Here is a 25,359-nt window from a genome sequence, read left to right on the forward strand (position 1 = left end):
ATGTCAGTGTTTCCCAACCCTGGACATACACACAGTACAGTCCTGGGAGATGTGAAAACTGCCAATGTCTGCTACAAACAGTGGCCAATCCAGTGGGAGGTAATGAGCACCCCTAGTGCCAAACTGTAGTCTCTAAGTACCACTGCCCAGTAAAAGGAACCAGGGCTCCTTGGAGAAATGACGAACTCTAGGTGGAGGGCAGGAAACATACAAGATGAGCCCAGAACACTGCATCACACCAGACAGCAAGGAAGCTGCCAGTGACCACTGGGGTCCTCTCAAGTGCCCAGAAGCCAACCTGAAGGGCTCCCACAGACCAACAATGAAACCACGGAGCACCAATGCATCAAAATGCCCCATGTTTATCATTGGAGGATGCTAGTGAACCAATTTGGTACTTTGAAAACATAAACATGGGGAAAGAATCAAGCAATTCCTATATGAACTTTACCATTGGGTAACCAAACAGAAATTGGAAGGAAGCGTTTCCCAGTTAGCAAATGAAGAAGGAATGACAGAATGTCGCCATGTCACAACCCCTAATTAATCAATAGATTTGGGTATTGAATATCAATGGCTGCTGCCATCTCAAACAGACACCAAATATTATAAGTCCCCTAGCAGGGACTTCCCTGGTGGCGCAGTGGTTAAGAATCCATCTTCCAATGCAGGGGACACGGGTTGGATCCCTGGTCTGGGAACTAAGATCCCACATGCGGTGAGGCAACTAAGCCCGCGTGCCGCAACTAGAGAGAAGCCAGCGCACCGCAACGAGGAGCCCACACGCCACAATGAAGGATCCCGTGTGCCGCAGCTAAGACCCGAAACAGCCAAAAATAAAATAAATAAATATTAAAAAAAAAAAAAAAGTCCCCTACCAGAAGAGCCTGAAACCATTTATGAAGTCAGTCCCCTACCACCACCAGATTGAAACTGAATCTGACCAAGTTTCTAGATTCAATGAGCAATTTACAAGAAATACAGAGGAACTTATTAAACGACACATGGGGGTGAGAACACAACATTCAGACTATGGGATGCTCTTGGAGATGGTTATAAACTGTTAGGACATGCATTCACAAAAAGCATGAGAAAATCAGAAATTTGAACACTGATGATATTTGATTATTAACGTTGATTATGTGATGATAGCAAAGAATTATTTTTTTTAGCTGTGATAATGGTATTGTGGTTTTTTGGTTGAAGAGCACTCATCATTTAGATATACATGCTGACATGTTCACAGATAAAATGACATAAGTGAGATCAGCTGCAAAATGCGCCGGAGGGGAGGATGTGGGTGAAACAAGGTTGGCCTTGAATCCATAATTGTTGAAGCAGGGTGAAGGGTGCATGGGGGCTCATTATGCTATTCTGTAGACTTTTACTTTTTATAGTTTGAAATTTTCCATAATAAAAAGTTATGAAAACACCAGGCCCCATCCCCAGAGATTGAAATTAATGAGTCTGGGCTTCAGCTCAGGCATTGGTATTTTTTTTAAGGCTCCCCAGGTGTTTCTACTGCTTGGCTGAGGTTGAGAACTATGGTAATCACTTGTACGCGTCATGCGAGAGCCTGCATGGAGACCAGGAGAGAGGTTGTAGAGGGAAGGGAACTGGGCTAGGAGAAGTCAAGGGGCCAGGCACATGGTCCTTGATGGGGCTGGGTGCGGAATGACGAGAGGGAGGGGTCAAGAACAATGCAAATATTTCGGGGGTGGGTGATGGAGGAGTGCTGGTCACTGGAATAGGGAACATGTCAGGGCTGGTAGCCCTGGGGAGCTAGGGGAGGGTGCTGAGTTTGTTAAGGATGTGTTGACTTCAAGGGGCCCATGTGACTTCTGGTGGAGAAGTTCAGGGGACAGTTTGGCCAGTGGGTCTAGAGATCCACCTTGAGACCCTGAAGCAGACACAGAAAGTTGGGCCCCATAGGGCTGTCCCTGACACCAAGCCAGAGGTCAGGATGGCTGCAGCCAATGATGGCATTAGGGCCTCTAGGAAACAACAGCACCTTGGCCCCCTGCCTTGGAAAGGGGGGCCCAAATGACCCCATTCCTTTCATGACTGACCATGATTCACCTTTCACCTCCCCACTCCTTGCCCACCTTCCTTGGATAGACACCCAAAGGGCAGCAGGCCAGGTTGAGGTGCCCTGTCCTCCCAAGCAAGTGTTGAGGGACTCCTGTGTGTTCCTACATCCTGTCCTAAAAGCCCACACAGATCAATCAGCATTTGTTTTTTGTTTTTTTTTTTTTAAATTGAAGTATAGGCGATTTATGTTTCAGGTATATAGCAAAGTGATTCAGTTATATATACGCACACATATTCTTTTTCAGATTCTTTTCCACTATAAGATATTAAATATAGTTCCCTGTGCTATACAGTAGGTCTTTGTTGTTTATCTGTTTTATATATAGTACTGTGTATCTGTTAATCCCAAATTCCCAATTTATCCCTTCCCTTCCCTTTCTACTTCGGTAACCTTAAGTTTGTTTTCTATGTCTGCGAGTCTATTTTTGTTTTGTAAATAAGTTCATCTGTATTTTTTTTTACATCCCACATATAAGTGATATCATATGATATTTATCTTTCTCTGACCTACTTCACTTAGTATGATCATCTCTAGGTCCATCCATGTTGCTGCAAATGGCATTATTTCATTCTTTTTTATGGGTGAGTAATATAGCATTTGTTAAACCAATGAATGACCAGCACATCTGAAGGAAGTCCCCATGGCGTCAGTCACAGCTGTGTATGCCAGCAGCCAGCGCAGCCAGCAGCTGTCAGATTGCCTTGAAATGGCCAACACATGTTCCTCCCACAAACGTTTACTGAATGCCTATATGGGCTGGGCACAATGCCAGGCAGAGATGAAATGGAAGCCCAGGGCCCTGGCCTCAGGGAGCTTGCATTCTAGTGGGGAAGCAGACAGTAAACAAGCACACAAAGAAACACAAGCTTTAGAATTTTAGAAAACGGGTTCTCAGCTGGAAGAAGGTGCCTGGGAATCCAACACCTTGGGGTGTTGGGAAAACCACCCAACTTCCTAGGTACTACTGCACAATAACCCAGGCTCCCAGAATCAGAGAACTGACAGAACCTCGTGTTAAAGCAGCAGCAACCGAGGCCCAGAGTGGGAGGTGGCCCCCCACGGTCATGTAGCAGGTGATGACCTGGAGACAAGTCTGCATTCTCAAAGTCTGCACTGGCAGTTTCTTAAGCAACAAGTTTATTCTTTATCCACGTAAGCCATGTGGTCTATCTTTTCCTCTGGACAAAAACGATCGCTGATCACAAAGGACCAAAGGGCTCTCCCCCCAGTGAAGGGACTTACCACTGAGTCCAGGAACTGAATGTAAGAGTCCAGCCCAGGTCTGGTTTCGCAGAACTGCCGGAAAAGCAGCCTCCCAACTGGCTGCTTGTCACATAAACTGCAGTAATCTCTGTCTAGAGATAAGAAAAGAAGAATATGGTGAGACTCAGAAAGGGCCAGACAGAGCCATCAACCCACACCTGGGTTCTTGCCTCAGATAGATGGAGCAAGGTGATTGGCAAACTCTCGGGACCCTTTATCCACCTCCAGGCTCAGCGGACTCAGAAGAGTCAAGGTCAGTGTAGAAAGAGGGGCCAGTTATGACCTTGCCTCTACTCCCCAGCCCACTCCCTTTCCAATGTCCTGATTTCTGTACGGAGATGTTAGCAGTTCTGGGGACTATCTATCACTCTGCCCCTGACTGCCTGATCAGCATGTCACATTCCTCGGTTACAGTGACTGGATACGTGCGGTGGGCATGTAACCCAAGCCAGGAAAATCAGCGTGAACCACAGACGTTGCCTGCGCACACTAAGCCAAGGTACTCCCTCTTCCTCTGGTGCTGGGGTGCATGGGTGTGAGGCCAGGGTCTGCTGCAGTGTTCTTGATACTGCAAAACAAGCTGCTGTGAGGATAAGGTTGACATACAGAGGAGGTCAGAGCTGGGAAAATTACGAGTAGGTGCTCTGGTGAAGTTATGAATCTCTGGATCACACTATGCCTGCAGCCCAAACCACATCTGAAAAGCTTATTTATGAGCATTATTTAGGGCAATTTGAAAAAACTTTAAAATGACTTGTAATTCAAATATTCTAATGAATACAGTAAACAAAATTTCATATTTGCCCAACTGGAGCAAAGCCCAGTCTTAGAATGCTTCAAACTATGAAAACCCTGTATTTTCCAGCTGAGGAGCTAGAGGCACAGAGACAGGATGTGACCAGACCTCAGCCACTCAGTAGCCAAGAGAGTTCTGAAGAGGAAATACAGTGCAAGACTCAAAGCACAGAAGCCTAGAGACCAGGGTTCTAGCCAGTGACTTGCTGTGTGACTTCAAGCAACACACTTGCCCTCTCTGGGCCTTAGTCTTCCTCTCGAAAATGAAGATGCATGTTGGACGTAAGATGGGAGGGTCCCTTCTTGTTCTTCCTGCAATGACTCTGCAAGAGGCTTTCTCTGGGCAGAAAGATGCTCAAAGGTCTGGCTGAGACTTGTTGCCTCAGACCCTCCAGAGCACTGAAAATTAGTCCTTTGATTTTGTGGCTGCACCAGGAAAACTCAGGTGACTTCGTGGGGAAACCAGGAAGAGGGTGAGGTAGACCTCAGTTAGAAGAGCTACCTGGGAGGATGGAATGACTGTGTCCTTGCCAACTGTAGAGGAGGAGCCAGGAACCGCCCCCTGGAGATATGGAAAACAACAAGGAGACAGGAACAGAACCATCACGCCCACTCATTTTCATACCCAAAGAGGTTATCCACAGGAGGTACAGCCATTACTTGTAGGGAGGGTGGTGGCGGTGAGCAAGGGCTCTGCAGCTAAACCCAGGTTCAGATCCCAGCCTCACTACTCACTGCCTGTGTGCCCCAGGGCAACTGACCTGACACTTTATCCCTCAGTTTCCTCATCTGTAAACTGGGAACAGTCATCGTACTATCTCTTAGGAGCAGTGAGAGCCTGGCACAAAGGAATCGCTTAATAAACACCATCTGTTATCATTGTGGAAGTGGGGGTTTTGGTCTGTTCCATCTCCCTTCCTTTGGGGAAACCTCCTCTCTGTTAGTCTGTAAAATACCATCATAGGGTCCTAAGGGAGCAACTCCTCCCAAGCCTCAGGGATGGGCACGTGACTCAGTCCTGGCCAATCAGAGCCCTCTGTTTCATGGTCACAATGATCGGTTCAGGGCATGTGACCCAGGGGGCCTTGGAGTCCTTCCAGGGTTTTTGGTAGAACTTCCAGAAAAGACACTTGTTCCTCTCTGGGATGACAAGGCCTTAGGACTGGTCAGCCAAGAGTTGCCACAACTGTCTTTCCCACCAGCGAGAGCCCATGGAGAATGAAGCCAGCGCAAGGGAAGGACAGCTGAGTGAGGAAGAGAAGCCTGGAGCTGTGAATATCACAGGAGTCCCCGAAAGGCAGCTTACTGAGGCCCGCCCAGCGCCTGCACCTTTAGCCATCTGTCTTTGCTTAAGCCAGTCGGTGTTGGGTTTTTGTCTCTTGCAACTGAAAGAACAACTGACTGGGGCTGGAGAGTTTTATAGCCCATTTCTCCTTTCACAGGTAAACTGCTTGAGGGCAAGAATGGTTTTTGTAGGAATCCACCAGTTCTAAGTACACCTTGTATCAGAAGGCACTCACAAATTTCTCATTCTCTCTTGAGAGGATACTTTGGTCAAGTGGATGAGCCACCTTGCAAGTCTCCCCTTGGCCCCCTCCTCAACTGGTTTGGGGGCTGAAACTAGCCTTGAACTATTGCCTTAACTCAGCTTACCTTTCCATGCACAGATGGTTCAGGAATAGCCACTCCAACAAACATTTAACTCACCTCATCGTGTGCCAGGATTGGTGGGGGTCGGGAGTGGGGGGAATGGGACATGGTCCCAGCCCTCAGCGATCTTGGATTCTGTTGGAAAGGGGGTGTGTGTGGGGGGTGAGCAGACAAGATCCCAAGTGACAGTAATAAAATGTCAAGTTATCATCAGCCACAGGAGGGAGTCTGGGTTGGAGGGAGCCAGGAGCCTGCACCTGTTAGCACGATGCCCTACAGACACAGCCTGCGTTCTCACCACCTCCCACTCAGCCTGATCCCCCAAGGAGAGGAAAACAAACTTCCCCGTCCTTCCCCAGTCAGCTGAGCTTCCCCAGCACAAACGCAGAACAAAGGAAATTACCTTGTGTGAAACTCCCGTTTTATTCAATTATGGCAGAGAGCGCCACATTGCTTATGTGACTTGAGCAAGGGGCCCTCCCCCATTTCCAAAAGCAATTATGAGATTTCATGTACCATATTGTGATTCCTCAAGGGTTCATCTGACAGGATTTTTTCTCTCCATATGGCGTGTGCTGTCAGTATGGAAACAAAGCCGTTATAAACTCACAGCACAGTAAACACCATGTGATTCCAACACAAGCTGTCAGCACCTCCGTTCCGTGCCTCTCCCAGCTGTACAGAGGATCCCAGGCAAGAAAGCCATGCCTTGGAAGCCCAGGAAGAAAGAAGAGGATCAGTAATCATCTATTTGGATGTTTTCTCAGCTTTAAATAAAGATAAATGGGCTTATCCTCTGCGGAAGCACCACCACCACTAAAATCAAAGTGCGAAGTCTGCAATTCCTTTAGAAATGGAGAACGAGGCCACAGAAGGAAGAATGTGCATTTGGGATTTGATCAAGGTGACCGGAAGAGGCGCAGATCAAAGTTCTTAATGCGTCAAGGGCAAGTCCGAGGGGCAGGTCACTTCGAGAAAGTCAGAGGACACTGAAGTTGAAAGCACAAGTTGCTCTGTAATGCATCTTCAGAGCGGGTCCTTTCTAGTCGGTTTCTACGGAAGCCAGCCATGCTGTAGAAATACAGCTTGGAAGGGCCCCGCCCGCAGCCCTTCTCCCAAGGGTGTCCTGTTTGGGTTAGTGGGGAGGAGTACCCAGCACAGAGGGGCAGGGTCCTCCCTGTCTCTGAATCTCTCTCTCAGGCTGGGAGGCCCCTGGGATGCTGTGTATACAGGCACACATGCACGGTCTACACACAAACATACACACCAGCTCTTCTGAATGTGAAAATCCTGCTTTTGGCCACGTCCTTCTTTGATCTTTCCTTCCAAGCCAGAAAGAGTCTGTCGTTACGTAAGATATGAGGGGCATCAGGCTCCCTGCCCCCAAAGTATTCACCAATCATCTAATCATTCTAGCCTTATTCTTTTGGTTCCTTCATTCATTCAACAAACTCTCTTCCAAGGTCTCTTGCTTTTTGATACTAGAAGGTTCCTTCAATTTTCAGACTCTCTTATTGAATTGAACACCTGGGGGGGGGGGTGGATGAGTGGGTGGGAGGAGACACACCTCATACCCATTGGCAGGTTAACGATCCAGAAACAGGCTTGGAGTTAACAGCTGGCGGTCAGCTGAGACCAAGAATAGGGGTGTGGTCTTTGTGATGTGACATTTGACCTCGGTTGCAGGAACATTGGTCTGGTGGACACAAAACTGAAGCATGTCCAGAGGAAGGTGATGGAAAAGGGGGTCCAGAAAGCCCATTATAAGCTCTGAACTTATAGTGCCCTGGATCGAGGGGCAGACTGCCCCAGGGAAGGCTAGGGCCCACCAGCACCCAGGAGGATGGGGGGCAGATGTGCTGGAAAGGCAGCTGGGCTCAGACAGGAAAGGGCTGGACTCCAAGTCCAAGGAGACTGGAATGGATTCACTGTCCCACTGAGGCATCAATGATTTTAGAGCACAAATGATTCAAGTGCAGTGCATGGGAAGGTGGACAAAAATGGGGTGGGAGCCACGAGCCTGAGACATTTACGGAGGAGGTCGCTGGCTTGGGAGCCATTCCCACCTATGGTTCAAGCCCTGGTCTTTAGGCAGGGAGGGCGCAGCCCCTGTGGTTGGGATCCTGCTTTGGTGAGAAGCCAAACTGAATTGGCTTTAAGGAAACCCCATGTCGTTTGCTTCTTCGAGGGCTTGACGCCTCCCAAGCACCCCCACGGCTGGCCCAGGAAGACAGGACTGCCACTCCTTCCCACGGCACACCGAACTCCTGCCATGCCTCAGACAGAACCGACGTTCCCTTAGCAAGTTCACAGACACTGGCTGAGCCCCTTCTGGGCACTTCATTCCAGGCCCTGTCGCAGTGGGGTGTGGGGAGCACCCCTTAAAGGAGACAGGCTCCGCAGGCTTTGTCTTTGTCCCAGCAGTTTGCTTACCAGCCCAGGCAGGAGGGAGGCACACTCACAGACAGGGCTGGGCAGCCACAAACAAAGCTGCACACGCAGGGCTGCCGGAAGTGCCCCGGCCCCGGCTGCAGGGGCACACACACTGCTCTCCTGGTTTGGATGGGTTTCAGGGGAGGTGCCCAGGGGAGGGCTCGCTGGAGCATGGGAATGGGAGTGATGGGCGCACCAAAGTCAATGCGAATTGTCAGCAGGGAAGAGGCTGAGTGCTGGGGAAGGAGGAGAAGGTCAAAGCCAGAGAAATAGGGCCAGAGGCTGGGGGGAGGGGCAGGGAGAAGCCACAGGGCAGGGACAAGCCTGGGACAAGTGTGTTAGGGCAAGAATTCAGGGCTAGATCTGTGACCACTGCAGGGAGGCTTCAAGAACGGCTTCAAGTGTATGGAGGTTCCTCAAAAAATTAATATGATCCAGCAATTCCACTGCTGGGTATTTATCCAAAAGAATTAAGATCAGTATTTCAAAGAGGTATTTGTACTCCCATGTTCACTGCGACACTATTCATAACAGCTAAGATGTGGAAACAAACGTAAATGTCCATCGACCAATGAATGGATTTTTAAAATGTGGTATATACATACAGTGGAATATTATTCAGTCTTGAAAAGGAAGGAACCCATGTCACGTGACAACATGGGTTAGTCTTGATGACACTATGCTAATTGAAATAAGCCTGTCACAGAAGGGCAAATTCTGCATGATGCCGCCTTTATGAGGTATCTAAAAGAGTCAAACTTGGGCTTCCCTGGTAGCCTAGTGGTCAGGATTCCGGCCTTTCACTGCGGTGGCATGGGTTTAATCTCTGGTCGGGGAATATCCCACAAGCCGCGTGTTGTGGCCAAAAAAAAAAAAAAAGAAAAAAATGTTTAAATAAAATAGTCAAACTCATAGAAACAGTAAAACAGTGGTTGCCAGGGATTGGGGGAGGGGGAAATGGGGAGCTACTGTCCAATGGATATAGAGTTTCAGTTATGCAAGATGATTAAGTTCTAGACATCTGCTGTACAACACTGTGTCTGTAGTTAACAACACTGTATTGTGCACTTAAAAATTTATTAAGAGGGTAGATTGCATGTTAAATGTTCTTACCACAGTAATTTTTAAAAAAGAGAATGGCTTATAAAACACAATGAAATATTGCCACTTGCAGCAACGTGGATGGACCTAGAGAATATTATACGTAGTGAAGTAAGTCAGACAGAAAGACAAATACTGTATGATATCACTTGTATGTGGACTCTAAAAAATAATACAAATGAATCTATATACAAAACAGAAACAGATTCACAGACATAGTGTAACAGGGAAGAGCTAAATCGGACTCCATGTCTGATCTGTTTCTTTGACTTTAACCTTTGCTTTCCGTTGCTTTTGTTATTATAATCATACATAATGGCCTGCCTCAGGGAACCCTGCCCCTCTGCCTGAAATGTTAAACCAAAGTGCCTCTGTTCAGCTCACAGGGAGACAATCTGACCCCGCCCACCTGTGGATGGCTGCAAGAAAGAAGAAATTAACACAACCCCTCCCCCACCCCCACCCCCTCCCCCACCCCCAGGCTGGCCATTCCAGGGGATATTTGCAAAACTTATGGCCTTTTTACTTTCCTACCCCGTCTCCTCCCCCTCTCTGTGCTATAAAAGAAACTGGCATGCAAACCCTGAGAAGATGGTTTATCGGAGACCCTAGTCTGCCATCTTCTTGGCCTGTCGGCTTTCTGAATAAAGTCGTATTCCTTGTCTCAGCACCTCGTCTCTGATTCATTGGCCTGTCGTGCGGTGAGCAGAGCGAGCTTGGACTCGTTAACAATAGGAAACAAATTTATGGTTACCAAAGGGGAGAGGGAGAGAGGGAGGGACAAATTAGGAGTATGGGATTAACAGATACAAACTACCACACATAAAATAGATCAGCACAAGGATGTACTGTAGAGCACAGGGAATTATATTCAATAGCTTGTAATAACCTATAATGGAATATAATCTGAAAAAATATATGTAACTGAGTCACTTTGCTGTATACCTGAAACTAACGTAATATTGTAAATCAGTTATACTTCAATTTAAAAAAAAAAAAGAGAGAACGGCTTAAAGAAAATGGACAGAAGTGATAGCTTGCTTGGGGATAGGAGGTGAGGCACAAGGGGACACGAATCAGCACAGTGTTATCTGAGGGGTTGGCGAGTAAATTTACTTGGTAATGAAGGTAACTGCCTGAGAATACATGTGCAAAGCATGCCAACATATGCATTTTTGCAACAAACATGTCCTGAAGTTTTTAGGCACAGCCAAGCCTACCTTAAAGGTCGGGCATGACACTTAACAAGTTGTCAACCAACAGAGGGCACAACAAGACAAGGGGCCCTGTCCTTACCACCACCTTGTGATGTTTGGGTGTTTGCCAAGAGCTTCCTCTTGTCTCTTAGCCTGTTCTTGTAATAAGCCATTGACAGTACCCACACCTCAGGACCATTGTGAAGGACACCTGCTATACACTAAATGTGTCCCCCCACAAATTCATACATAGAAACCTAATGCCCATTGTGATGGTATTAGGAGGTGAGGCCTGGGAAGTGATTAGGTCATGAGGGTGGAGCCCTTGTGAATGGGATTAGTGCCCTTTTAGAAGAGGCCCCAGAGAGCTCCCTTGCCCTTTCTGCCATGTGAGGACACAGAGAGAAGATGGTCGTTTATGAAGTGGCACCTGGACTTTCAGCCTCCAGAACTGTGAGAAATAAATTTCTGTTATTTTTTAAAAAATAAATTTATTTATTTTTGGCTGCGTTGGGTCTTCGTTGCTGTGCATGGGCTTTCTCTAGTTGTGGTGAGTGGGGGCTACTCTTTGTTGTGGTGCATGGGCTTCTCATTGTGGTGGCTTCTCTTGCTGCGGAGCACAGGCCCTAGGTACATGGGCTTCAGTAGTTGTGGCACATAGGCTCAGTAGTTGTTGCTCGTGGGCTCTAGAGCGCAGGCTCAGTAGTTGTGGTGCATGGGCTTAGTTGCTCCGCGGCATGTGGGATCTTCCTGGATCAGGGCTCGAACCCATGTCCCCTGCATTGGCAGGTGGACGCTTAACCACTGCGCCACCAGGGAAGCCCCAGTTTCTGTTATTTATAAATCCACCCAGGCTGTGGTATTCTGTTGCAGCAACCCAAATGGACTAACATGTTATCTAGTCTTGGGCACATCCCTTAACCTGAGGCCCAGGTCCTCACGCATCACACGGCCAATCAGAGGATCAGCAACACACATGAGTGCCCAGGCCAGTGTCAGCACATAGTGGGTCCTCACAAATGGTAGCCATTCGGACATCACCTCTCCTCTATAAGACTCAAGAAGTGGTGGCTTTCACTTCTCTGAAGATTCAGAAAGGAAATGGGATGTAGCCAGTGAAAGGGGGACAACTGTATCAGCACCAAAGAACGCAAAGCAAAGGCCACTCCTCCCGGAGAGAGCCATTGGCTCTGAGCTCCAGGAGGGCAGAGGCCAGGGCTCTGTGGCCCTTCCCCTCCTCGCTCTGAGCCTCCCTCTCAGAGAGAAGACACATGTATCCCCACAGCACATGGCTGGGGTTAAAATCTCACAACCCACAGTCAGTTCCTTCAAGACTCATAACCCCCAGTGGAATTAGAAACAGGAATGATATTGATAGTGAAGATAAATAAATGCTGTCACTGTTTTCATTCTTTTCGAGTGACATGAAATGGGAACATACTTTCTTAATTAAGAGCCTTTGGTATGCGGATGCTTGGAGGGTCACCAGATTTTCCCAACCGAAAGCCAGAACTCAGGCAGTGGGGACAGCACGGCTCCTCTCATGGCTACAAACCCAAGTGAGGGAGGTCGCCACCCCTCCCTCCCTACCCCTCCCTCCCCATCTGGCGGCAATCCCCAGAGGATGGGGAGCAAGAAGTCACGGCTCTGGGGGAGGGGGTGTCGACCACCGACCACGGAGACCTGCTTGGGACCGGTTTTTCATTGTTGCCCCTAGGCACTCCTTGAACTTGGGCCAATGAAAATGCACATTCCATTTCAGAAGTAGGAGCAAGAAAGGCAGCTTCCTGAGGAAATGGAAATGCTAACACGGGAGCCCTTGTTTATTGTCCACGGAGGGGGGGGCGGTGGGAGAGCTAATCCAAAAGTGATTCCTGGTTCCTGGAGCCATCTCTCTACCAACTGGAGCTTTCTTTTCTTTTCTTTCATTTTATCTTATTTAACAAAATACCAGGTTTTGTTGTTTTTTCTCGTTGGAGGCAGGGGTGCTTATAGGTCCTGAGGCAACTGAGGAAAACAGATTGGAGGAGACAGGATTAGACTGAGGCCTGGAGCCCCTCCCTTTGCCGTACTCCAGGTCTAAGACAGAGACAGAAAAGGGATTTGAAAACAGCTTTCTCTCAAAAATTCCTGCCAAAGCTGGAAGAAACATCCGGGCGTTTGCTCTGAGGAAAAGGCTCTCTGAAAGGCAAGATAGCATCACGGATATCGGCAATTCTTCACAGCCCCCCTCTTGGAAGGAGCAGGAGAGGAAAAAGGAAACATTTGGTATTTGGTTAGCAACAGCCGAGTGGGTTCCTATTGCTTCAAGAAAGATGTTTTTATGTGAATAAAAATGACATATGGCACATTACACAAACACACCAAAACCGAGCCCCATCTTCCTGTGCTTTTTGTTGCCCTCCTGCTGCTCTCGAGTTTTACTGAATGTCTTGTACTTGTCACGTGTCTCTGTAGGATCAAAACTATTAAGGCTGAGTCTTATAAAGGTTAGTGACACCTGGACAAGTCACATGTAAAAACCACTGAGCTGTAGGGTGTTTGGGCCTGGGCTGCCAGGTGGGGGAAGTGGGGACGGGGGTGGGGAAGGGGGAGGAAAGGAGGGTCTGGTCTGTGGATCTGTGAAAGGAAGAGGGGTGGGTGGAAGTGTACCTGTCGGGGGACCCATGCAGCCGCCCAAATGAGCCCCACCTCTCTGTGAGGGTTCAGGTCTCTGCCCTGAATCCACTGGGTGCAGTCAAAGCCCAGGAGATACCTGGAGCCTAGGAACAGCCTGGGGGCTGAGCTGGAAAGGATGTCAAGCCTCTGCTGTCACCACGGGGCCCTCTGGGCAGTGATGGGGCCCCAGAGTCAGGCAGTGACCTCTCTCTTATCCTCACAACCAAGAAAAGCGAAGAATTTAGATATTCCCTTGCAGTGAGAATGGGACGAAGAATCGGGTGGGTAAATGGAGGGGTGGGGTGGTAGAGGTGGACCCAGGGAATGGCCAGGGAGGCACGGACACTGTGTGGCAGTGGCTGGGCTGCTCGGCATGGTGGAAGAGCTGGGGACAGAACTGGGACCTGGGTTCCAGGCCTGGCTCTTCTACCGGCCATCTCTACGTGAGAGGCCCAGACCACTGGGCTCTCAGCCCTCTCCCGGGCTGAAAGTCCCCACTCTGTGACTGTAAGCATTCCTTCCACACGAGCACAGGAGGAGGGTGAGAGCCACGAGGCATCTGTAGAAAAGGCACCTGGTTCATCAGCAGTGGAGGCTCTTGAAAATGCCAGGCAAAAAGGAGACAGCTGATGTGTGTGACCTGTGGTGGTTTCTATTTCTTAAGATTTTAAATCTTTACAGATGAGGGGAAAACAACTATTCTAAAAAGCTGGCTGTAGGATCACTGAGATTAAGAAGGCCCTGGCAAGCAAAGGAGCTGTGGCCGCCAGACATGTCCCCCTTGGGGTGCAGGGCCTGGGTCACAGGCGGGTGCTCAGAACCCCGTTTCACCCTGCTGGGCCTGCGGCAGAGCCTTCCGGGAGCTGGGACCGGGCCCACTGTGGTGCTGGCACCTGGGAAAGCCTGGTGGATGGTGAAAGACCCGGGGCCTCCCTTCACTCGGGCTCTGCTCACAACCATCCGCTTAGAGCCACATCCTTTCTACAAGCTTTTTTCCTCCTTGAAAAGAAATTTCCATGTGGATACAGGCAATTTTAGAAATTGAAACACGCAGGCCACACCCAGGCCAACTGTATCAAATTTCTGGAGATGGCGTCAGTAGTGTTTAAAGCTCCCCAGGAGATTCCAAGGTCTAGTTCATCATTTTATCCCCAGCATCTGGAACAGTGCCTGGCCAAGCAAGAGCGCAGGTGTATATGTAAAACAAATGAAGATAAAACAAAACAAATGAACAAATCAGTGTGAAGTGGAGGCCATAAGCCTCCAAGTTGGGGAGTAGAAATCCCAGGCCCACACCGCCTCGACACCTCCCCCCGCCACCGAGTGGTTAATCTGCCAGAAATGAAGGTCTCCCCGAAAAAACTAGATGATGAAGAGTTGTCCCTAGCAGGGCTTCCATCTAAGGTTAACAAAAGAACCCGTGAGGCTTGCAGGGCTCTGGGTGCCCAGGCCGAGGCGAGGCTGGGCCAGGCCGTCTGCTGCAGCTGTGGTGGGCCTCGCCCCCAGAAGCGAGGCGGGCCTGAACACAGGCCCTGCCTGACTCACTGTCTTCCAGAAAGCTCAGCCAGGGCCATGGGGCTGGGGCCAGGGGGCTGGACTCTGCCTCCAGCTTCTCCTCTGACCCCTGTACGACTTCAGACCCATCATTCTGCTCTCTGGACCTCGGTTTCCCCTTTTACAAAATGGAGCTGATGAACTAGGGGAGCGTAAATGTCCCCGCCTCCCAGTTGGGTGCGTCCACAGGCAGGAGTCTGGTGGGGATGGAGATACCAGAGGGCACGGCCTTTCCCCAGCATCAGAGCCCCAAGCAGGGTTCACGACTGCTGAGGTCGTTAAGGCCACCCGGCTGCGGCCCCTCCTGCACCTGCGCTGTGGCCAGAGCGGGAGCAGAGCGAGCTGGAGCTTAACAGCAGCGTTTCCCGAGGGAAATCCTCCTCCCCGGGGAGCGCGCTGCTCTGTGAGCCGGGTCCCCGGCTTCCACTGCAGCCCTGCGGTTTGCTGCGGGACCCCGGGGCCGTGACCCCCGCTCTCTAGGCGTCAGTCTTCCTCGAGTGTTTTTCCAGCTTAAGCCTGGATGACGGCGCCTGACGCACCCTTACTGTGGGCTGCCCTAGCCTGTCCGGGAGGAGAGCAGGGAGGCGTGCAGGCTCTGCAGCTTCGGAGGCTGTGCCCACTGTGCCATCCAGGGCCCCGGGGCCTGGCTTTACCTGGCGCTCTGAGCTAATGAAGCAAAAGCCACAGGAGGGCAGGGCCAGGAAGTGGCTGGGCAAGCAGGGGCCAAGGCAAACAGCAACCTCCACGCAGAGGCAGTCCTGCTTCTTCCTGGGCCAGTGGCCAGGGCCTAGCGAGGCTCACGGCTGTGCTGGCCAAAAGCGGCTTAAGAAGTGAATGCCTGGGAAGGTGGAAGCAACTGATGGTCTCCCCAAAGTCCTGATGTCTCAGGTTCCAAAGACACCCCCCCACCCCGCCATCCTCTGGATATGATCCCCATTAGTGGCTTAGCCAACCTTAACTTGTGCCCTTCCGGGGACAGTAAGCACTTCACCTACAAGGTGTCCAGTACTCTTTATCAGCACCATGTTAAAAGTCATTCTTATTTTGAGACCAAACCTGTCTTTCTGTAATACCCGCCCCTTAGTCCTTATTCCTCAGACAGAGAGGGCAAATATTTGGTGGCAGTTATTCTGTGCTCCTGGAGGCCTCTCTCAGATACACGTCCAGTTCCGCCAGCTGCCCCGTCACAGCTCCTACAAGACCAGCCGTGTGATACACCTGCACTCTGCTTCCCCAAGGAACAGCGTAAGGGGGGCTTGGCCCACTGGTACCCGATCCAGGTCTCTGGTAATGAAATATGACACCATGCCAACTGCTTCCTTCAAGCCACCTTTGCTTAGCTTAGCCCCAGACCCAAGAGGGGCCAGAGTCGGGAAGAGACGAACATATTCCCAGGAGCACAGTTCACCCGGTACCCAGGCTGCAGATGAGAAACAGGGGAGAGGCGTGTTGCTTCAGCAGAAACCAACAGAGAGAGGCAGAGCCTCAATTCAGACTTCACTTAGCTGAGTTACAGCCCAGGGTGGGTCAGGATTTTAGACATGAATTTTCATAGAGTTTAGCTAAGCTAGTTTTCAGAAAGACACGACTTTTGGATCAGACGGTGACCTTCCGACTTCGCCACCTGATGTGTCATAATAATAACTGAACGATAGCAGTTAACAAGAATGGGGCGCCTGCTGTATACCAGGCACCACGCGACACACTTCACATGCTTTTTCTCTTGCATCTACGAAATAGATGCTGTTATCAGCCTATTTTTCAGATGTCAAAAAATGAGGCACTGAGAAGGAATTAGCATAAGGTCCCAGAGCTAGCAAGAGGTGGAGATGAGATCTGAACTCAGCTCTTCCTGAAAAGAGAACAGATCTTCTGCATTTCTTAGCTTCTAGGGAATCCGCAGCAGCAGCAGGCGGGGAACTGGGACCCTGAAAGGTGGATGGCGTCACACCAGTGGCATCATTTGGCAGACTCCGGGGGTCCAAGGGGGAGAGAGGCACCCTGGTATCCTGGACGCACCCATGACCTGTCATTCCATTCCCACGGGCCCAGTACTGCTCTGCATACTGTGTCCAGGGCTCAGCCTCCAGAGACTAAGGCCTGGGAAAACCGTGGCAGCTCAGGGGCTGGCTATCAGCCGGACAGCTACGCTCCGCCAGCCGGGCCAGCAAAGGAGAATGACGTAGCATACCCTTCTCTCCCCTCCTCCTCCGGAACGCCCCCTCCCTGGAGCTCCTTCAGCTCTGCGGCCAGCACCACACCTGTGATCAAGTAACGTTCGTGCTGTGTCATTCCCTCGGCCACTGTCCTCTGAGTTGGCCTTCACGCTCACTCACTCACACACACAAACACACACACACACATCCATCCATCCCCAGTTGAGCTGTAAATTCTCTACATCCCCGGCAGAGCCTGGGACAGTCTGGACACTTATGAGATCACCAATAAATATACAATTGATTAAAGCAGGAGCAGCCATGAGAAATATTATTCACTAGAATCCTGTTTACACTTCCTTTGTCAAAACAAATCCCCTGCTCTTTGAAGGTAGAAATCTTAAAGTCCTGGGTGTCCAAAAGTAAATGCTTGGCTTTAAATAGGCTGTTAGAACTGCACTTCACAGCACATTCCTGTGCTAGGACTGACATAGAGGCAAGTCCTTAAGCCAACAGGAGGGGAATCCAGACAGGACTGGACCCCCACCTGGAGCAGGCAGGGCCCAGGCTGCCTTGTTCCCTGCACGCCCAGCTCCCCATTCAGAGCCTGGCATAGAGCTGGCACAGTAATATTTGAGTGCACAAGTATGAATGAATGAATGGATTAACGACCTATCTCATCAACTTGCTAGCTGTTGGCTACATTCTAATTTGTCCCTGGGCTGGGTCAAGTGAATGAATGGATCTGCCACATGGGAAAGGGAGCCTCTTCCCAACGCTGGCATCCTCCTTCTTTACAACGCAATCATAGGGCAGAGGAAGGGCGTGCTGGAGGGAGCAGGGACACAGACCCTGAAGAAAACCCGAAGGAAAGCCAGTGTGATGCCCTCATTGCTCAGACAGGGAAACTGAGGCCCAGGTAGGGGAAGGTCTGGTTTTGTTCATCACCGCAGGGCTTGCTTAGCCTCTCAGCTGCTCCAAGGCCCTGGCTCAGCGTGAACAGGGAGGGGAAGTTCTTGATTAAAATTCAAAGACCCTCACCCTAGGGTCCCACCCAGGTCTGGCACAGAGACTGCCGGTCCAGCCTGTCAAAACTCCCTCCCAGGACCTGGCACTTTGAACACCATGCAGGGTAGCTGCTTCTGTCAGCCTGAAGGCTGGTGGTGGATACAACACAGGTGTCTCATATAAATCTTCAGGGGCCATCTCTGCGTGGAGCCAAGTAGATGCTTTTAATCATCAAGAGGGAAAAAAAGCAAAATGCCTCCTGCATTTTCATCTCAGTAAAAGAGCACAATCAATTTGTCAGCAGGCAGTAACACTTCTTGCCAAATACCACTTATTTTAAACGAAAGCTTTCTCAGCTATACAAATACAGAATAGAAGCACGCAGAAGCCAAAACACATGTTTTTCTTTCTTCCCTTCTTTCTTTTTTAAGAGTTCCACATATCTTATAACTGTCTAGACCTCGTAAGCTCCGTCTCAGCCTGAACACCGCTCTCTGGGAACACTTCTTCTCTTCCCTCTGACTGCCAGGCTCTGAACAGACGTTTTGACAGATATTTAACTGATGCCGAGACTAATCGGTATCCTCTTCAGTTACTCAGCACAAGAAAGAGAACTGCGAAAAAGACCAAAAAACCATTGGGATGATCAAAGAATACCACTGTGGTGAAACCTCTGTTTCTAAATGGTCTAAGAATGTAACCTATAATGGCTGTTCGTTTTCAATCATTCCTTGCCAAGAACAAGGTTCAAATGATTGAAAAATCCCACCCTGGAACCTCGGATGCTCACTGATTTTCCCTTCTGAGCACCTGCGTGGAGAGAAGCTCTGTTCAGAAGGTGTAACTAATAACGGGAACCGGAGAGCTCTCAGCTCCTCACATTCAGTGTGTCGTCTCAGAAAGCCCTCCAAGGACTTCGGACCGGGGCCTGGGTTCTGAGAGGCTGTTCTAGCTGAGTCAGGGCCAGTTCGAGCGGGCAGCTGGAGCACAGACGGAGAGAGGCAGAGACCCTTCCTCGCAAACCAGGGGCCAGCAGCTGACAAACCCAGACCTCCGTGTGGCCAGAAAAGAATCAGGAATGTACAGGGCACAGCCCAAGAGACCACCGCTAGGGGAGAAGCCACTCAAAGCGGCCAGTTCCTCCCAAAGCGGGCATGGAGTCGAATTTCCAGTCTGGAAGCACAGCTCATAGATGTCTTCAAAGTTGGGGTTAAGCCAGGGCAGCCAACAGGATACCCTGAACCTCTCTGTGGTCCCAACCAAAGCAGCTGGGAGCTCCACCCTGCAAGGGAATCCTTCTAGGCCCAGCTGCCTCCTGGCAGTTGGTCACTGCAGTTTCCAGCCCCCTTATAATTCACATCCAGATGTGCTCATCATATTTAGCTGGGGCTGGATCTGGTAGGTCAGGTCCCTCTCTACTGCTCTCCCTTTAAGATTGATTTACTGAGCACCTACTTGTTGCCCTGCGCTGTGCTCGCCCAGAGGATCAAGGAATCGGCAGAAACACCCACCACCATAAGCACCCAAGGAGCTGACGGTCCAGCTCTGGGCTCCTTGCCTTGGAGCTGACCTTGAACTCCTCGGGGATGACAGGTGGTGGACAGGTAAGGAACATGAACTCTGTACACCACCTAGACTCATCCCAGTCATCCAATGTCCATTCATCGTGTTTTCTGTTGTAATAGATCTCCCACTTTTAGCCGGGCACATGGCCACCCAAAAGAAAGACTACAGGGCTTCCCTGGTGGCGCAGTGGTTGAGAATCTGCCTGCCAATGCAGGGGACACGGGTTCAAGCCCTGGTCTGCGAGGATCTCACATGCCGCGGAGCAACTAGGCCCGTGAGCCACAACTACTGAGCCTGCGCGTCTGGAGCTTGTGCTCCGTAACAAGAGAGGCCGCGACACTGAGAGGCCCGCGCACCGCGATGAGGAGTGGCCCCCGCTCGCCGCAACTAGAGAAAGCCCTCGCACGGAAACGAAGACCCAACACAGCCAAAAATAAATAAATAAAAATTAATTAATTAGAAGAAAAAAAATAAAAAAAAAAAGAAAGATTACATTTCCCAACAACCTTTGCAGCTAGGTGTGGCTATATGACCAAGTTTTGGCCAATAGAACATGAGCAAAAAGGTCCAAGTTATCTGGGTTATGTCTTTAGGAGAAAGGGCATGTCCCCCTTCCCGTAGACTAGAATGTAGACATGTGGGGTGCCATCTTGGACCATGTAGATGCAGGCAACAACCTAAGGACAGAAGAGACTGGGAACTAAATAGCCACAAAGATAGAACTTCCACAGCAGCCCCAAACCCCTACCCAAGCACTGTTCCATGAGAGAGAAATAAGCTTCTACCTTGTTTAAACCAGCATTCAGGTGGGTCTTTGTTACAGCAGCCGAACCTATACTCTGCTTGATCCAACCACACAGTAGCTGTATGAGCTTTTCTGAGACTCACTTTCTTGGACCTAATATAGAGATAATAACAATACGACCTACCTCATAGGTACGGATCAACCAAGGTGCTTATTAGTGCAGTGCCTGTCAGGTGGAAGGCCCTCAGTAAGTATCAATACTGTCTATCCAACATTATTATAAGCAGCAGTCACTGGAGATTCCTGCCAATTCCCCAAACCCACCCCCTTCACTGCCCAACCAGGGGAGAGCTGAGCACACACAGCCAATGAGGGATTAATTGTGGAACTGATGTTCACCCACCTGAACCTCATCTACTAAATCAGGCAGTTTCAGATGTTCCTTTGCCACTGAGAGGGAGGCCGAGGTGTCCCTTCAAATGCGATGTACCCACCCGACCTCCCTTGGCATGACCCACGGTGCTGTAATAAGGCTCCAAGGGTCCCATGGTCCTCTAGCAGCCCTTGGACTTAAGCAAATAGAGAACTGTTTCCCTGGTGGAATTAAGGTACCCAAATCTCAAAAAGCATGTGTTCAGTTCTAAAAATGGTGACCTGGGGGCTTCCCTGGTGGCGCAGTGGTTAAGAATCCACCTGCCAATGCAGGGGACATGGGTTCAAAGCCCTGGCCCGGGAAGATCCCACATGCCGTGGAGCAACTAAGCCCGTGCACCACAACTACTGAGCCTGTGTGCCACAACTACTGAAACCCGCGTGCCTACAGCCCGTGCTCCGCAACAAGAGAAGCCACTGCAATGAGAAGCCCGTGCACCGCAACGAAGAGTAGCCCCCGCTCACCACAACTAAAGAAAGCCCGTGTGCAGCAACGAAGACCCAACGCAGCCAAAAATAAATAGATTTTTTTTTTTTAAATCCCCTTAAAAATGGTGACTTGTACAATGGGTATCATCAGAAAATCTACAAACAACAAAGGCTGGAGAGGGTGTGGAGAAAAGGGAACCCTCTTGCACTGTTGGTGGGAATGTAAAATGATACAGCCACTATGGAGAACAGTATGGAGGTTCCTTAAAAAACTAAAAATAGAATTAGCATATGACCCAGCAATCCCACTACTGGGCATATACCCAGAGAAAACCGTAATTCAAAAAGACACATGCACCCCAATGTTCATTGCAGCACTATTTACAATAGCCAGGACATGGAAGCAACCTAAATGTCCATTGACACATGAATGGATAAAGAAGATGTGGTACATATATACAATGGAATATTACTCAGCCATAAAAAGGAACGAAATTGGGTCATTTGTAGAGACGTGGATGCATCTAGAGACTCTCATACAGAGTGAAGTAAGTCAGAAAGAGAAAAACAAATATCGTATATTAACACATATATGTGGAACCTGGAAAATGGTACAGATGAACCGGTTCGCAGAGCAGAAACTGAGACACAGAAGTAGAGAAAAAAACGTATGGACACCAATGGGGAAAAGCGGCGGGGTGGGGTGGGGCGGTGGTGTGATGGATTGGGAGATCGGGATTGACATGTATACACTGACGTGTATAAAATGGATGACTAATAAGAACCTGCTGTATAAAAAAATAAATAAAAATTTTTAAAAAATGGTGACCTGAAATGGAGAACATTTTCTCTCCCTGTCAAACACAATTTAGCTTTCTGTGCCTGTGATATCCTGGGTAATCCACATTTTATCCACTGGATAAAAAATCCAGTATTTTAATAAGTTATAGTTTGGAGGCTGCAAGGTTCTGAAGTCAATAGAACTGTTTTTGCTGTTTATTATATAAAACAAACACTCTGGTTCCAGGAACTCAAGGCAGCACACTGGGAACCACATTTGTTTCCCCAAGATACAGGCGCTGTGCGAACTGCCTCGTCCCGGCCACATCAGGCTCAAGTGTCCCTGGGGTTCCTGAAGGGCATGGGCAAGCAGCAACCCCCAGATGGCCATGCCAGCACCTGGGATGGCACCGCCTCTCTTACAAGGGCCAGGAAGGTGGGTGATGTCCATGCACTCAAGGGGCAGACGTCCAGGTGGCCTCTGGCCCCCAGCTATAAGTAAGTGGCTAAACACAAGATTGTATACAGGGTTACTAAGGGCTTCCTAAGAACTGACGTTCCTTTTTTTTTAAATATTGACTTTGACCTTGCAGTCTGATTGCCTCTGAGGGTCACAGAGCCCAGAGTGGGAATAGCCTACAGCTGGTGCCCACACTTCCTAAAGGCAAGGGCTGCCTTGCAACTCTGAATCCCCTCAAGCCTCACCCAGAGCTGGGCCCCTGTCACCCCTCCTCTCTGGCACTCAATACAGGTGACCTTTAAAATCTGCTTGGGGGACTTCCCCGGCGGTCCAGTGGTTAAGACTCCGCACTCCCAATGCAGGGGACACGGGTTCAATCCCTGGTCAGGGAACTAAGATCCCATATGCCCCCAGGCGCAGCCAAAAAAAAAAAAAAAATCTGCTTGGGTGATGGCTTGGTTAGTGTCCCTCCCCAGCTTCGTCTGGAAATAAGGAGCCACTTACCCACTGCGCCACCAGGGAAGTCCCCGAGGGAATGGTTTTAATCATGATGATGAGGCCCCCCCACCTAGGCAGTCAGAGATCAGCCAAGGCCAGAGTGATAAATGGGAGGGGGGGCATCAGCTCACATCCCCCACCTGGGCAGGGACCACTCACACGGGAGCTCTTGCACATGTGCTCAGCACCCACAGAGCCCCAGGCTTGAAGACTCCATTCTCGCTCTTAATGCCGCCCTGGGGGATGGAGACTTCTCCCCCAGTGCTGAACAGAAAACCACACACCGCTGGTCTAAGGAACTCACTGAGGTTATACAGCGGCAGTGGGGGAACTGGGACCTGAGTCCATGTCTTTTTGGTTCCTAAGGCCCTATGCTCCCAGTGAGCGCTGGGGGGAAGGAGGCTTCCCAGGAGGCCTCTCTGCTGTCCCAGAGAGACTCACCCTTGGGAATTGGAGGAAGGGAGGACAGCAACTTGCTCCACCCTCAAGAGGAAGCCACCACTTCCCACCCTCAAGAGGAAGCCACCACTTCCCACCAGAGAAGCGATGGGCCTCCCTCAGGGAGGAAGGGAGGGGAGCGTCACCCAAGCAAAGGTCCCTGCGCCAGGTGCAGGGGAAGGAGAGAAGGGGTGGGAGACAGGGGAGGGTAGATACTCCATCTTCTTAATTAACGGGGCTGCGAAAGCTTCAAGCACTTTCACATGGAGCTGCAAGAGGGGCCTCTTCCCTCTCAGACGGGCTGTGGCTTAAGCTCCAAGAAGCAACTCAACACCTTCAGAGCCCAGCAAGGCCCAAGGTGTGCTAAGCCGAGGCACAGACGTAAGAGAAGCCAAAGACACCCAAAATGGACAGGCTCACACTCTGCTTTGGGGCAGGGCTGGCACTGTGGTCTTTATAGAGGAAACGTGAGAAGCAGGAAGTTCCACTGAAAGAGCAGAGTCCCTCAGCCTCCTCAGCCTCCCTCGGCCTCCCTCGGCCTCCTCAGCACTCTTTCCAGCCTCCTGACTGAGTACCTACTACAACCCCACACAGAACCCACATCTGCTCCGGACTCCACACAGGACCTGGTGCACGAGCCCAAGCCTCTGTCCTGGGAACCCCGCCCTCATTCCAGAAACACAGACACCGCAGAAAGTTAACATTTCTAAACCTGGCAGCGAGGATTTCCTTCATCAGCCACATCTGGCCTGAGTCTAAGAGAAGGGAGGACAGACACCGGGTGAGGAAGGCAAGAGAACTTACAGCAGGGGCTCCTGCAGGTGATGACATCCTAACAAGGCTCCTCTTTGTAGAAAGATCACACTCCCCAGCAGCTGGGACCACAGCAGCCGGGGCTGGCTGCCACATGCAGCAGCCAATCTGCAGATGTCTCTCTCTGCTGAAGGAGGGCTTCCCAGGTTCTCAGCTCGACTTCTGCCCTTCTTTGCCCACCTGGAATTCCATCCCCTTCCACATTAAAGACCTGGAAATGCTACCTGATGGGCTGCATCAAGCTACAGCTGCCTTGCTGGACCAAGCAAGGACCAGATGCTTCCCCTCTTGCCACATCCATGGAGAGAAAGTTGTTCCTGGAAAATAGCCAAGCTCTTCTGAATCACGGGGTTGGGGGGAAGGGGCGGACTACCTGCGGGGTTGCCCTGAAATGAGGCAGATTCCCAAATGGGCCAGCTACTCAAGCCCAGTGTATACACACACAAAAGCACACCCAGAGGGGCTTCCCTGGTGGCGCAGTGGTTGAGAATCTGCCTGCCAATGCAGGGGACACGGGTTCGAGCCCTGGTCTGGGAAGATCCCACATGCCGCGGAGCAACTGGGCCCGTGAGCCACAATTACTGAGCCTGCACGTCTGGAGCCTGTGCTCTGCAACGAGAGAGGCCGTGATAGTGAGAGGCCCACGCACCGCGATGAACAGTGGCCCCCGCTTGCCGCAACTGGAGAAAGCCCTCGCACAGAAACGAAGACCCAACACAGCCAAAAAAAAAAAATAATTAAATAAATAATTAAAATAATAATAATAATAATTAAACCTGATCTTGGTCATGCAAGTGTTCACAGTGCTTTAAAAAAAAAAAAATACACACACCCAGAGACACACACACACACCTCCTTCAGGAAGCCTTCTCAGATTGCCCCTGTCCTCTGCCGAGGCTCCTGCACAATCAGTCACTCCAAATGACTCCTTTGATGTGCAGTAGCAGCCATTTCCTGGTGTGATCTGGGGGCCCCAAAAGAGTGGAAGGGGCTCAGGGTATGTTACAGACTGAACTGTGCCCACCCCCCAAATTCATATGTTGAAGCCCTAACCTTCAATGTGGCTGTATTAGAGACAGGCCCTTTAGTGGGGTAATTAAAGTTAAATGCAGTCATAAGGGTGAGGTCCTAATCCAAGGACTGGTGTCCTCAGAAGAAGATGAAGAGACACCAGAGATTGCACGCGCGCTCTCTCTCTGCACAGAGGAAAGGCCATGTGAGGACACAGCGAGAAGGCAGCCATCTACAAGCCAGGAAGGAAGCCCTCATCAGAAATCAACCCTGTCACTACC

General features: G+C 50.2%; 1 protein-coding gene across 2 annotated transcripts in view; it reads right to left on the reverse strand.

Annotated features, from left to right (window-relative positions):
- The window catches only part of GRK5 (G protein-coupled receptor kinase 5), a 216,236-nt gene that overhangs the window by 57,444 nt on the left and 133,433 nt on the right, over nucleotides 1–25,359 (reverse strand). Inside the window, exons 3-4 of one of the 2 annotated variants that reach the window (XM_059900611.1) lie at nucleotides 4,653–4,712; nucleotides 3,335–3,447 (exon numbers count right to left, since the gene is read on the reverse strand). In XM_059900611.1, the coding sequence (XP_059756594.1) occupies nucleotides 3,335–3,447; nucleotides 4,653–4,712 (173 nt within the window). The remainder of the gene's footprint in view (nucleotides 1–3,334; nucleotides 3,448–4,652; nucleotides 4,713–25,359) is intronic. The other variant, XM_059900610.1, reaches the window with a different exon arrangement.

The sequence above is a fragment of the Balaenoptera ricei genome, chromosome 16 (genome assembly GCF_028023285.1).
Source record: "Balaenoptera ricei isolate mBalRic1 chromosome 16, mBalRic1.hap2, whole genome shotgun sequence".
Classification (NCBI taxonomy): domain Eukaryota; kingdom Metazoa; phylum Chordata; class Mammalia; order Artiodactyla; family Balaenopteridae; genus Balaenoptera; species Balaenoptera ricei.